Here is a 12,410-nt window from a genome sequence, read left to right as displayed (position 1 = left end):
AGAATATAGGATAGAATTAGAATAAATAGAATAGGAGGAGGGAAGAAAAATAGAATATTTTTATTCTATTCCTTATTCTATTCTAATGTATACATAATAGTATATATAAATGTTTAAAAAACTGGATATAAACCTGTATAGAGTAGTTGCAAAGCTGAAACTGTGATGTAAAATGAAGAAAGCTGTATAATAATATTTAAAGAAAGAAAGATGAGAAAGGTTGAAAAAAAATGAGGCAGTGCTGTGGTGATTTAAAAGCCCTATATAGGAACCAGTGTAGGCCTGGGGCGGGCTGCTAATGCCCTTCACGGCCAGCGGCGTCGCACTGCTGGGAGAGGGGAGCGCGAGGGGGGCGGACCTCTGAGTCGGCTCCGCTAGGACTACTTCTCCCGGCAGCCTCCGCGAGCCCAGGCCCCGCCCCCTCCGGGATCAGCTGCTGCCGAGCTCGCCCGCTTAGCTCACCTCCGCTTACCGCCGGCAGCTCCTGGGCGGACGGGCGAGCGTTCGGAGCTGTCCACCTGCTGGAGCCGCTGCCGGCAGGACCGGGAGAGGCAGCAGCTCGGGGCTCTCTTGCAAGGGAGAGCCCGCTCGCCGCTCCGCTTTGCCTTGCCTTCTTTGGGGCGCCCGGGACAGCCTGCGGGCGGTTTCGACCGGTGGTGCCTGTCCCCTGGACGCCGCAGGTAGAGCCTCTTTCTTGATCGCGGGCCAAAGAGAAAGGTGACACGTAGCACTGCGGGCGGCCTGGATTTGGAGGACCGGGGATTGTCGTCCTCCCCCCACCCGGACTAGTGAGGAAGGGGCTTTGCGGGGAGGCAGCGGGGTACGGGCGGGCAGGGGGTGGCCGCCGTTGGCCCAAGAGAAGCAGGTGCCTTTGGATGGAACCTCCTCCTCCTTTCCAGGGGGCTGATGCTTGGCTGGAGGGGGCTGCTCGAGCTTGTCCTGAGTGCCCCCACCCCGCCCCACTCAGCACTGAGCCAGCCCCTTGCCCGGAGTTTCCCCCCTCCCAAAAAGCACTTTGATTTCCGGGTGGGGGGATGCTGCTCTACCTGCATGGCTGGGCTCAGCTTCGGGGGGGGGGTTCTCCTGAGTGCCCCACTCAGCATTCAGCCAGTCCCTTGCCCGGAGTTTTCCCCCTTCCCCAAAAGGACACTTTGTCTTGGAGGGGGGGGGCTGCTGCTCTACCTGCATGGCTGGGCTCAGCTTTCCCTCATTTCCCATGGGAGGGGGGAGTTTGCCCTGAGTTTCCCTCCCCCCCCCTCCCCAGCACTGAGCCTGTCCCTTGGCTGGAGTTTCCCCCCTCTCCAAAAAGGACTTTTCCTAGGGGGTGGGCAAATACTGCTCAACCTGCATGGGTGGGCTCAGCTTCCCCTCGTTTTCCATGGGAGAAGGGGGGGTCTCAGCCATAAGAGGTGTCCCAGCCCAAGCCTTACCCACCTCTCTCCCGGCTTCCTTCCAGGGACTGCCATCCTGCCAGCTTCCTGCTCTCATCTTTTCTCCCCCAACCCCTTTGCACTGACTCCATTGAACTGTCCGACACCTGAACCCTAGAGTAAGTCCCAGGCACACGAGAGGGACAGAGGCCGGGTGCCAGGACGTGCTGAGCGAACGTGTCCGGCCGCTTCCATCCCTGCCTGTGAAGCCCACCGAGGGGGAAGGCCAGTGCTGCTCTGGCTGTAATCACCCAGTGCTGAGAGACGTGCCTTTCCTGAGGCTCCCTGTTTGGCCAGGTACCGATGGAGGGTACGGTGCTCCAATTCTCTTGAGGATGTTTGGAAAAGTTGGAAGATCCCATGGAGGCTGCTGAATGCGCCAGGATCTTGCCAGGTAAGAGGCGAAAGGGCTTAAAAAAGAGAAGAGGGGTGGGGGAGCCAAAATCCAGATGCTTCGCTGTGTTCAGGGCGGCCCCTCTCTCCGTCTCTTGCAAGATGCAGGATCTGTCCCATGAAAGGGAGATAATCCAACCAGCACCAGGTGCCTCTGGCTAAACACATCTGTGTATGATGGGTTGGAGAATCTCTCTTTATCTTGGGCATGAAAATAAGCTCCTATTTGTTTTGGGGAGCAGTCTTTCTTTCCTTCCTTCCTTCCTTCCTCCTCCTCCTCCTCTCTATTTTTTAAAAATAATTTTTATTGAACATTTTAATCCTTAAAAACGGAAAAACACAACAAGAAAAAACAAAACACAAAACACAAAACATACATAACTGTTCTGACCTCCCCCCTCCGTACACCAAGGCACTCCAAGACAAGATTACTGCTAGATGATTTATTCACTGTAAATTAATACACTGACAAGACTTTGGCAGCAAACCAGACTTCCAAGATAAGAAATACACGAGATCTTCTCCAGCGTTGGTATATCAGTTGAATCCTGCCAACAGCCTCCTCCCAAAGTCTCTCCTTATATACGCTCTTGGGAGGAGCCTAATTACAGCCACATGGGTCCAATTATCTTCTGTATCTGCGTAGTTGCTCTCGGCGTTTATCTGCCCGCCTTTGTTTGGCATCTGGGACCAACTCCCATAGCTCCTCCCACTGCTCCATGCCTCAGGCGCCTCCTGGTGGCCAACCAGACTCTCTGGTCCCTGCTCGGAGTCGGACCCCTGACGAGGGTCCTCCACATCTTCCAGAGCCGACTCATAGGGCTCCTCGCTGTCGGAGTCTGTTTGCAGCTCCAACGACTCCTGCTGGGCCACAACACATAACAATATAAAGTAATTATACAGCCTTCTGTAATAGCTTTCACATTTAGCCTTTATAGTTCTCCATTCTGCATTGCCTTCCTATTGCTTTTACCTTGTCCTATAATATAACAACAGTAGAACTAACACTGATAATAATGTTAATTATTTATATCACCATATATTTGCATTCTCTTCTATTTTGGCTTTTGGTTTCCAGCCATTTATAAATTCCTCCTCCTCTCTGTTATTCCCTCATTTCCTCATTTCTGCACTTCTTCCAAATACACGTGAAAGTATCTTCCACCCAGCACCTTGAGCTCACCGATCTCTTTAAACATGACAAAACAGCCAGGTCTGTGCCTAGACCGTGATCCCTCTAACCCCGATGGGGGCAAGCAAGATGGTGCTTCCTTACAGGGCCCAGGAGCAAAAGGGTGCCTCTGTTGGACAAGGTGCCTTGCAGGAAAGGGCTTAGCTGTGGGGAAGCAGGGCTGATTCCACACACATAGCCCCCCAAAAAAGCCCAGGCCAAAAAGGACTCTTGGGCCACACATTCTTTTGCCCTTGGAGCTCCACACGCTTCACATTTGTGACCTGAGTGATTCACGAAGCTCTTCTGCAGCTCATGTTCCAATATTTGAGGGGCTGCCCCAAAGACGAAGGGGGTTCAAGCTATTCTCCAAAGCACCTGAAGGCCAGAGAAGGAATAATAATGGATGGAAACTGAGCCGGGAGAGATTCAACCTGGGAATAAGGAGGAATGTTCTGACCGAACAATCAACCCAAGGAACAGACGTCGCCTCCAAAAGTTGTGGGAGATTCATCCCTGGAAGCTTTCAAGAAGTGACTGGGCTGCCATCTGTCAGAAATGGTGTAGGGTCTCCTGCTTGGGCAGGGGGTTGGACTAGATCAGTGGTCCCCAACCCCCGGTCCGCGGACCGGTGCTGGGCCGTGGAGTACCTGGCACCGGGCCGCACAGCGGCCGGGGGCCATGATCGCTGCAGCGGCCGGGGGCCATGATCGCTGCAGCGGCCGGGGGCCATGATCGCTGCAGCGGCCGGGGGCCATGATCGCTGCAGCGCAAAGGCTCCTGGGCCGTGCGCAAAAGCTCCTGGGCCGTGCGCAAAGGCTCCAGGGAAGAGAGCCCCGCGCAGGTACGCACGTGTGGCCCAAAGCTGACGTGTACCTGTGACCCTGCAGACGTCTCCCCAGTCTCCCTGCGGCTCTACAGAAAACGCCTCGCTCAGAAGACGTCTCCCCGGTGTTCCTGCGCCTTTAATCAAAACAATCTGATATATAAACAATCAATGTGTCATCGCGAACAACGCCCCCCCACCCCTGCGTGCGCTCAGCGGGCCACGGTAAAATTATCAAAGGCTGACTGGTCCGCGGCGATAAAAAGGTTGGGGACCACTGGACTAGATGATCTCCAAGGTCCCTTCCAACTCTTTTAATCTTTATATTAGTATTTTTCTTGTTGTTTTCAAACAATGTTGGCCTCTTCCTTGGCCAGTCAGACCGGTTTTGCCACCTCAGAGCTGACGCTCAACACTGCCTGAGGGAGCAGAGGTGTTTTCGGCGGGATTTCCCCCTTCCGACGTGTCGTTCGCCTCACAAAAAAATAAATTCTGTCTTCCGCGGCCCTGAGATTTTTTCGCTTCCTCTCTCCTTTGTTAGGTAATAGCAGCCTGTCGGGAAACCAGCAACTGAATTACCATTCTCTGGAGCACAACCCCACTAAACCTTCTACGGTGAGAATTATAAATTATATTTGGGTTGGCAGAAATAGCAATCCAAGGAAACATAAACAAAGTTTTGAAATATACACCAACAATAAATAGAAAAAGAAAGAGAGAGAGGAGGAGAGAATGAGAGGAAGATGGGGGAAAGAAGAAAGAGGTTAGGAGAGGAGGATAGAAGGGAGAGAAAGAGAAGGAGAGAGAGTAGGAAGGGGAAAAGGAGGAGTAGGAGAAAGGTAAGGGAAGAAGGGAGGAGAAGGAGAGGAGGAAGGAAGAAAGTAGAGAAGGGAGGGAGAAAAGAAAGGGAAAATAAGGTGGTGTTACAAAAGGAGGAAGGGATGGTAAATAAAGCAACCCAAACTGTATATTATAACCTATTAAAATGAAATAATAAATGTATAAGAATGATAAAGGTAAAGAAGAATAACAATCATGTGAATGTATGCTTAAAATGGTATGTAAGAGAATAAAAAAAAAATTCTTTGAGAGAAGAAGAGAGTTTCCAGTCAGGGTACCTTTGAGGCGGGGGGGGGGGGAATTAGAGGGCCGAGGGAGGGTCAGTGCCACATCAGGCAGTCAATACTGGGAACTAGAAGACTGCTTTCCCAAAGAAAAGGCTTGTTGTGGCCCACCAGCAGAGCTGACAGCAGAATTGAACAATGAGGAGGTTCGGGAGGAACATGGGCCAGTCCTGGAGTCTGGGGAAGGCTCTGATGAGGGCTCTGTGTCGGAGGCAGAGAGAGGGCCAGAGCCGTATGCCAGTTATCAGCTGCCTTCAGAGTCAGACATCAGTGAGGCAGAGGAACAGCTGGAGCCTGTTCCCAGGGTGCCCATGCACAGAGCTTCCAGATGAAGGGAACAGCTAAAGAGCAGGGGTCGACTTGGGAGGAAGGCCACAGGTGGACGATGAATGGCCCCTCCCAGAGGAAATAAAAGAAGAGGGAAAGGGGAGTGGAGTTTGCAGGAGACCATTAGTTCGCTTCATTGGTTTGTGACTCTCCGAGACTCCTTGCCAAGTTCTGCCAAGTTCTGCAAATATCGGCCTGGCAGCTCTCCAAGCCAAATAAAGTCTATGACCGTAAATCCTCCCTCAAAAGACTTTGCCGGATGTGAAAGAGCAGAATTCACACCCAATTAATAAAAGAGGGTTTTGTCGGGACCAGGAGTTTGCTTCAGGCTCTTGGGAAGCCTCGGTCAAAACAAGGCTTGAGGTCAATGTCTGAGGTGAGGCTGATGAGGAAATGAGATAAATTTGCATTTCTCTTAAGTCTTTTCTATCCTGGAGGTTTTAAGAAATCCAGAAGGGATTAAGCTGTGAGTCGCAATGTCTGGGCCCGAAGGCTTCGGGTGTTTCCAGGAAGCGTTCTAGCGCGCTCCTAATCCACAATGAGACGGTCAAATTCCGCAGTTCTCTTCAGATTCAGGATTTGTCAACCCTGCCCCCAAACTTTACCTGTCCTTAACCGACCGGCTGATTCTGCGGGCAGGGAAACTCCTGCCAATCGTGCTTCTTCCCTCCCCAGGAAGTGAAAGGTTACCAGAGGAAGACATGGAAGGCGTTCCTATGCCACTCGGTCTCCATGCTCACTCTGGGGCTCCCTCTCGTCATCTTCCACTGGAAGCCATACCTGGAAGTCTACGCCAAATGCACTCCCTGCCCCTTGCGCCAGGCAGACTGGGTGCTCATTCGGGTAAGTGCCAGAGGGCAGGGCAGGAGGGCTCCAGCCGGTTCGGGCACTACAGCGGGCCCCTGAGCGGCCCCTGGCAGGCTTTGGACCAATCTCCTCCCCTCCCCAAAGTCACTGTCTCTTCCCCGGGCAAGAGGCGCTTCTGCCTTCAGCTGTTCCCGCCTTCTTCTTTCCAGGATCAGCTGGGACGGTGTTTCGCGGCCAGAGTCCAAACAGAGCAGATCGAAGATGGCAGGTGAGCAGTGCTTCCTGTGCATTTCCCTGATTGGCAGAAGGTGTTGAAGGGGCTGGTGGGGAGGGGAATGACGTCTGTGGCTGTACCTGGAGTCGGCAGGGAGAGAGAGAATGCCTTCTGCCAAGAAGGAGGCCGACCAGGTAGTTGGTGCAGGTAAGAGGAAGGATGGGGATGCAGACTTAGATGCATCCGTCTGCCCTTCACACCCCCGGAACTCCCTCACCAGCTCAGGGGCCCTGGTTCTGGAGCCTCCTCCAGGGACCACCTTCCTGATTTCCGAAATGTCTTCTCCCTTCCTTTCTTCCTGGAAAGCCTCGAATCCAGATCAGACGAGGGGAGAAGCGCTATTGCCGTGGGTGTTTCGGATGACCAAGCGAGAAGCCAGGACACCATACAGCTGCACGAGAAGGAAGAGGTCAGCACCCCCTGGCTCCATTCTGAGTGGCTTACCAATGGGGTCCCCTGACGAGGCCTCCCTGCAGAGGGGCACATCTTCCTGAAGGCAGGCACGGCCCCAGTACTTTGGGGTACAGACGCCGTCCCTGCCCTGGCACAAAGCAGGCTGGGCAGAGGGAGCTCTTCCGGCCAGGGCCAGCTGCTGCTGGTGCTGCTGCCACCTTGGAGATCTTGATAACTCTCCTCCCTCTCCTCTCCTCTTCAGAAAAACATTCTTCGTTATTACGCCTTCGAAGGTGTGCACTACCTCTGGGTGGAAAGGCGGCAGGCCTACTGCAAGGCCAGGTGAGGAGAAGTTCTCCCAGCTCTGCATTTTACTGGCATCTTGTTATAGATTGTTGGAGGGGGGGGAGAGGAAGGGGTCAATTGGCATGTGGAGAGTAGAAATGAGAAGGGGGTTGTTGTGGCCCACTGGAGCTGGCAACAGGTTTGGACAGTGAGGAGGTTGGGGAGGAACATGGGCCAGGGCTCTGTGTCGGAGGCAGAGAGAGGGCCAGGGCCGTATGCCAGTGATCAGCTGCCTTCGCAGTCAGACATCAGTGAGGCAGAAGAACAGCTGGAGCCTGTTCCCAGTGTGCGTGCAGGCCGAGAGTGGCCAGACGAAAGGAACAGCTAAAGAACGGGCCGATTTGGGAGTAAGGCCACAGGTGGACGATGAATGGCCCCTCCAAGAGGGAATAAAAGAGGAGCGAAAGGGGAGTGGAGTTTGCAGGAGACAATTAGTTCATTCCTGCATTCTTGCCAAGTATTGTGGGCGGCTGAAAGATATCGGCCTGGCCACTCTCCAAGCCTGATAAAGGTCAGTAATTGAAGAGCTATCTTGAAAGACTGTGGGAGAGGAAAGACTGGAGAGGAATTCACTGTCAATTAAATAAAAGAGGTTTATCAGGGCTCGGACTCTGCTGCTGGGGAAACCTAGGTGAGAATAGGGCCTCTCTGCAGAATGCTTTCCTCGGATGTAGCTGTGGGCCTGACCAGTCCCGGCTAGCCTAACCGGCCTCTGGACCTCCGGATTTTAATCTGTCCGAGAAGAAATGCAACCCGTCCCCTCCCCTTTCTTTCTCTGTGTTTCTGCAGCACGTTGAATGAAGGCTGGATGTGTTCCGATCTCCGTCACTCCTGTGGGGGCCTGAGCGTCGAGGAGCAATCTGCCAGGCACGTCCCGCCCTTTAGGGAAAGGGTATTTCTCTTCTTTAGCACTGTAGTAACCTGGTTATTTTGCAGAGGGATTGTTTGAAAAAAAAAAAGATCTTGCAAGGCCACCTTCCTTCATTCCCTTCTTGCTTTCTACTTCATTTAAAAGGAGAGTTGTATTCAGGCCTTGTTAAAAAGGCTTAACGTCTCTTAGTCGAGCTGCACAAAATCCACCAGCTGTTCCCTGTCGGTGGCCTCACTCTTCCAGCACAGTTGTGGGGTACAGCTTGCTCCAAGGGGACTGGCATAGTCTCCTTCCCTACATCAGGCTCACAGAATGAGCCATGGTGGGGCAGTGGTTAAATGCGGTAAAGGTAAAGGTTCCCCTCGCACATATGTGCTAGTCGTTCCTGACTCTAGGGGGTGCTGCTCATCTCCATTTCAAAGCCAAAGAGCCAGCGCTGTCCGAAGACGTCTCCGTGGTCATGTGGCCGGTATGACTCAACGCCAAAGGCGCACGGAATGCTGTTCCCTTCCCACCAAAGGTGGTTCCTATTTTTCTACTTGCATTTTTTAACGTGCTTTCGAACTGCTAGGTTGGCAGAAGCTGGGACAAGTCACAGGAGCTCACTCTGTTATGCACCGCTAGGGATTCGAACCTCCGAACTGCCAACCTTTCTGATCAACAAGCTCAGCATCTTAGACCCTGTGTCCCTATTAAATGCAGTACTGCAGGCTATTTCTGCCGACTGCCAAAAGTTCGGCAGTACGATTCTCCCCAGTTCAAGGTTGACTCAGCTTCCATCCTTCCGAGATCGGTAAAATGAGGAACCAGATCGTTGGAGGAGATATGCTGACTTTATAAGCTGCTTATAGAAGGTTGTAAAGCACGATGAAGCGGTATATAAGTGCTATGGCTATTGCTATCAGGCAAGTGTTACAAGGATGTCAATCCAGGCAACTTTTCACACCAAGCTCCGTAAAAGCTGACTGTCGACTAGCAAATTCTGCCACACCCAATCTTATGTTTAAACCCTCTTTAGTACAAGATACTAGCTGGAGGCTGATGGGAAAGGGACATCCACATCAGTGGTGGGTTCCAGATCCCGTCGCAACCGGTACACTGCCTTAAGCCAAATAGGACATTTGCGCATGAATACGCCACCCCCCTGCGACGCTCCAGCTGCTCGACGGAGGTCACGCAGGTGCCGTACGCTGTGCGTGCATGCGCATATGGCCCAGTTGGCTTAAAAACACGTAAGGAACGAGGGTGGGCGGATGGGCCCAACGAAACACCATTCCGGTACAGTGGCCGCTGCTCCCAGCGTACCACCTGGAACCCACCACTGATCCACATTTTCTGAAGTCCTGATTCCTGAAGACATTGGCTAACTGAAGTGGGCCTTGAGGATGGCTGTGGCTTTCCTAAAACTCTGTGCTCCTTCCCCTCTCTGACAGAAAGGTAATTTACGGGCCAAACCTGATTGACGTGCCGGTGAAGTCGTACCTCTGGATGCTGATGGATGAGGTAAGCCATAGGTTAGCCGGCGGCCTTGCCCATCTTTGGCAACATGAGTGAGTGAGTGAGTGAGCAAGCAAGGAAGGTCGGTTCACCAACAAAAGGGCGCCCGACAAAACCGCGATGACAAAACCGCGAGTTCTAAACTGTGCCGACGAATGAGCGCTGAAGCGCGCCGACAACAGTGCACCAACAGAAGCGCGCTCTCAACATAACCCTAACCCTAAACCTAACTCTAACCCTAAACCTAACCCTGACCCTGACCCTAACCCTAACCCTTACCTTAACTTAAATCGCACTTCTGTCGGTGCACTGTTGTCGGTGTGCTGTTGTCGGCGTGTTGATGACGTCGTGGTTTTCGTGCCGCGGTTTTGTCGGCGTGCTTTTGTCGTCCGCGCATTTGTCGGGTTACGAGGACAGAGTCCAGTGGCTGGGCTCTCCTCCTTGGTCCAAAGACCACAGGATGGATCTTGCTTCTGTCCAGCTCTGCCACAGGGAGAACAGTAGCAATGATAAGGGATTAATCTTGTCGCAAAAAATATCCCTATATAAAAAAACAAAGAGAAAGCACAAGCAATAAATCTTACTTTAAGATCAGAGGTTTATTGTTTCATGAGCAATCTCGAACATGAACAGCCAACATAGCAACGCAATTGCACAGCAAAACCTATATTTTAAATTTTCTATTGCAATGGGTTCCTTTATAGCAAATAGCAAGTCCTACAAGGATTGCTATCTGGCAAAGGATCCCATTCCCATCTCAAGCCACATTACTTACTGTATTTTTCGGAGTATAAGACGCACCGGAGTATAAGATGCACCAAGGTTTTGAAGAGGCGAATTAAAAAAAAAGTTTTTGCACTCTGCAAACCTCCCCAAAAGGGCCCATTTTTCACGAAAACAGGCCCGTTTTTAAGGCATGAATAGCCTTTAGGAGGCTTGCAGAGTGCTCCTAGGGGCTGGGTGGGGGCAAAAAGGAGCAAAAAACAGCCCGTTTTTCATTCATTTCTGCCCTCCCAAGCCCCCAGGAGCTCTCTGAAAGCCTCCTAAAGGCTATTCATGGCCATTTTGGTGAAGGGGGCAGGGTTTCAGGAGGCAAAAAATGCTGTATTCAGTTTATAAGACGCACCCAGATTTTCAGCCTCTCTTTTTGAGGGAAAAAGGTGTGTCTTATACTCTGAAAAATACAGTATACCTTATTTTTTATTGACTTATGCATTCCAGCGTTTCACTTCCTTGTTCTTTGTGACTGTCACTCTCTGCAAACATTTGCATATTTGAACTTCTCAGACTTTGTTTACTATCAATTCTTCATTTCCCACCATCTCATTCTTCCTCCTCTAAATATATCCAGACAAGTACAAACTTTGCAGAAAATGCAGACACCAGTCAGCACATTAGAAATATTAGTCTGAGACATATTGCAATTATATTAGTTTCAACTTTGGTCCAGCGAGGCCTGCAAGCTCACTCCTAGGCCTATTATTACCTGCAACTTTCCAATGGATATTTTCCTCCCCTCACAAACTCCTATGCCATCTGACCAGTGGGGGGTTTCAAAAATGGTTCGAACCTACTCTGTGGGTGTGGCCTCCTTTGTGGGAGTGGCTTGCCGCCCATGTGACCAGATAGGAAGATGCCGACGACACTTGTCAGAACCACCTTACATTACCTCACACACAGCACTGGCATGCATGAGAATATGATGTAAACTTGTTTTTAAAAGGCATCTTTGGTTTGCGTTAAAACAACTTCAACACACGCAATGTTCTGATTGCACCACAAACGCAGAAGTCATCCTTACCTTTCACAGAGGCACGGAGTTTTATAAATATGAGCATGATAGTGTAGAATAATCATATCCAAGGACCAGTGGTGGGTTTCAAAAAATCTTTGGAACCTCTTCTGTAGGTGTGGCCTGCTTTCCGGGTCCACTGGGGGAACCTCTTCTAACCGGTTCGGTAGATTTGACGAACCGGTTCTACCGAATAGGTGCGAACTGGTAGGAACCCACCTCTGCATCTGACTCTCAGCACCTCTGGTCGGTCCACATCAATCAAATTCAGAAGTTATGAAGAGGAAAAAATTAAAAAGGGGCAACTGTGAACTCTTGGCGCCAGAGCAAGTTACAATGCAGTATAGCAGGCTGACTCAGCCGACTGCCAGTACTTCAATCCTCAGTCGCTCAAGGTCTTCCATTCTTCCGAGGTCGGTAAAATGAGAACCCAGATTGTTGGGGGCAACAGGCTGACTCTGTAAACCGCTTAGAGAGGGCTGTAAAAGCACTGTGAAGCGGTATATAAGTGCTATTGCTACAAGAGCCATGATGGTGCAGTGGTTGCCATGCAGTATTGCAGGCTAATTTTGCGGACCGCCAGCAGTTCGATCCTGACCAGCTCAAGGTTGACTCAGCCTTCCCTCCTTCCAAGGTTGTTGGGGGCAATAGGGCTGACCCTGTAAACTGCTTAAGAGAGAGCTGTAAAACACTATAAAGCGGTATATAAGTGCTAAGTGCTATTTCAATCTCTTCGGAAGGCGTTACCGTATTTTTCAGACTGTGAGACACACCGGTGTATAAGACACACCATGATTTTGAAGAGGTAAATTTAAAAAAAAAGTTTTTGCACTCTGCAGGCTTCCCAAATCCTCTGCACGCCTCATTTTTTGCAGAAAAAAAGGGCATGCAGAGCTTTAGGAGGCTTGTAGCGTGCTCCTGGGGGCTGGGGGGGGGAATTAGTAAAAGTGGCCTGTTTTCTGCCCTCCCCAGCCTCCAAGAGCACTTTGCAAGCCTCCCAAACCCTCTGTATGTCTATTTTTGCAAAGGGGGGCAGGATTTTGGTAGGCGAAAAATGCTGTGTTCATTGTATAAGACGCACCCAGATGTTCACCCTCTTTTTTGGGGGGAAAAGGTGCGTCTTATACTCCGTAAAATACGGTATGTCATTCTGCAGAGAG

The 12,410-nt window shown here is 51.1% G+C and overlaps 1 protein-coding gene across 2 annotated transcripts in view; it reads left to right on the top strand.

The window, feature by feature from the left end:
- Nucleotides 1-457: 457 nt before the first annotated feature.
- Nucleotides 458-12,410, top strand: part of ATP13A2 (ATPase cation transporting 13A2) — a 31,374-nt gene continuing 19,421 nt past the window's right edge. For both annotated transcript variants that reach the window (XM_087702114.1, XM_087702113.1), the window contains exons 1-9: nt 458-680; nt 1,457-1,824; nt 4,362-4,435; nt 5,947-6,114; nt 6,288-6,346; nt 6,659-6,761; nt 7,008-7,087; nt 7,880-7,957; nt 9,395-9,464. In XM_087702114.1, the coding sequence (XP_087558240.1) occupies nt 1,791-1,824; nt 4,362-4,435; nt 5,947-6,114; nt 6,288-6,346; nt 6,659-6,761; nt 7,008-7,087; nt 7,880-7,957; nt 9,395-9,464 (666 nt within the window). In that variant the 5' untranslated portion in view covers nt 458-680; nt 1,457-1,790. The remainder of the gene's footprint in view (nt 681-1,456; nt 1,825-4,361; nt 4,436-5,946; nt 6,115-6,287; nt 6,347-6,658; nt 6,762-7,007; nt 7,088-7,879; nt 7,958-9,394; nt 9,465-12,410) is intronic.

This window comes from Thamnophis sirtalis, unplaced genomic scaffold (assembly GCF_051295495.1).
Source record: "Thamnophis sirtalis isolate CommonGarterSnake01/CBP01778 unplaced genomic scaffold, rThaSir2_p1.2 scaffold_15, whole genome shotgun sequence".
Lineage (NCBI taxonomy): Eukaryota > Metazoa > Chordata > Lepidosauria > Squamata > Natricidae > Thamnophis > Thamnophis sirtalis.
Note: the sequence above shows the minus strand (reverse complement) of the source record. Positions and strands in the feature narration are given on the sequence as shown.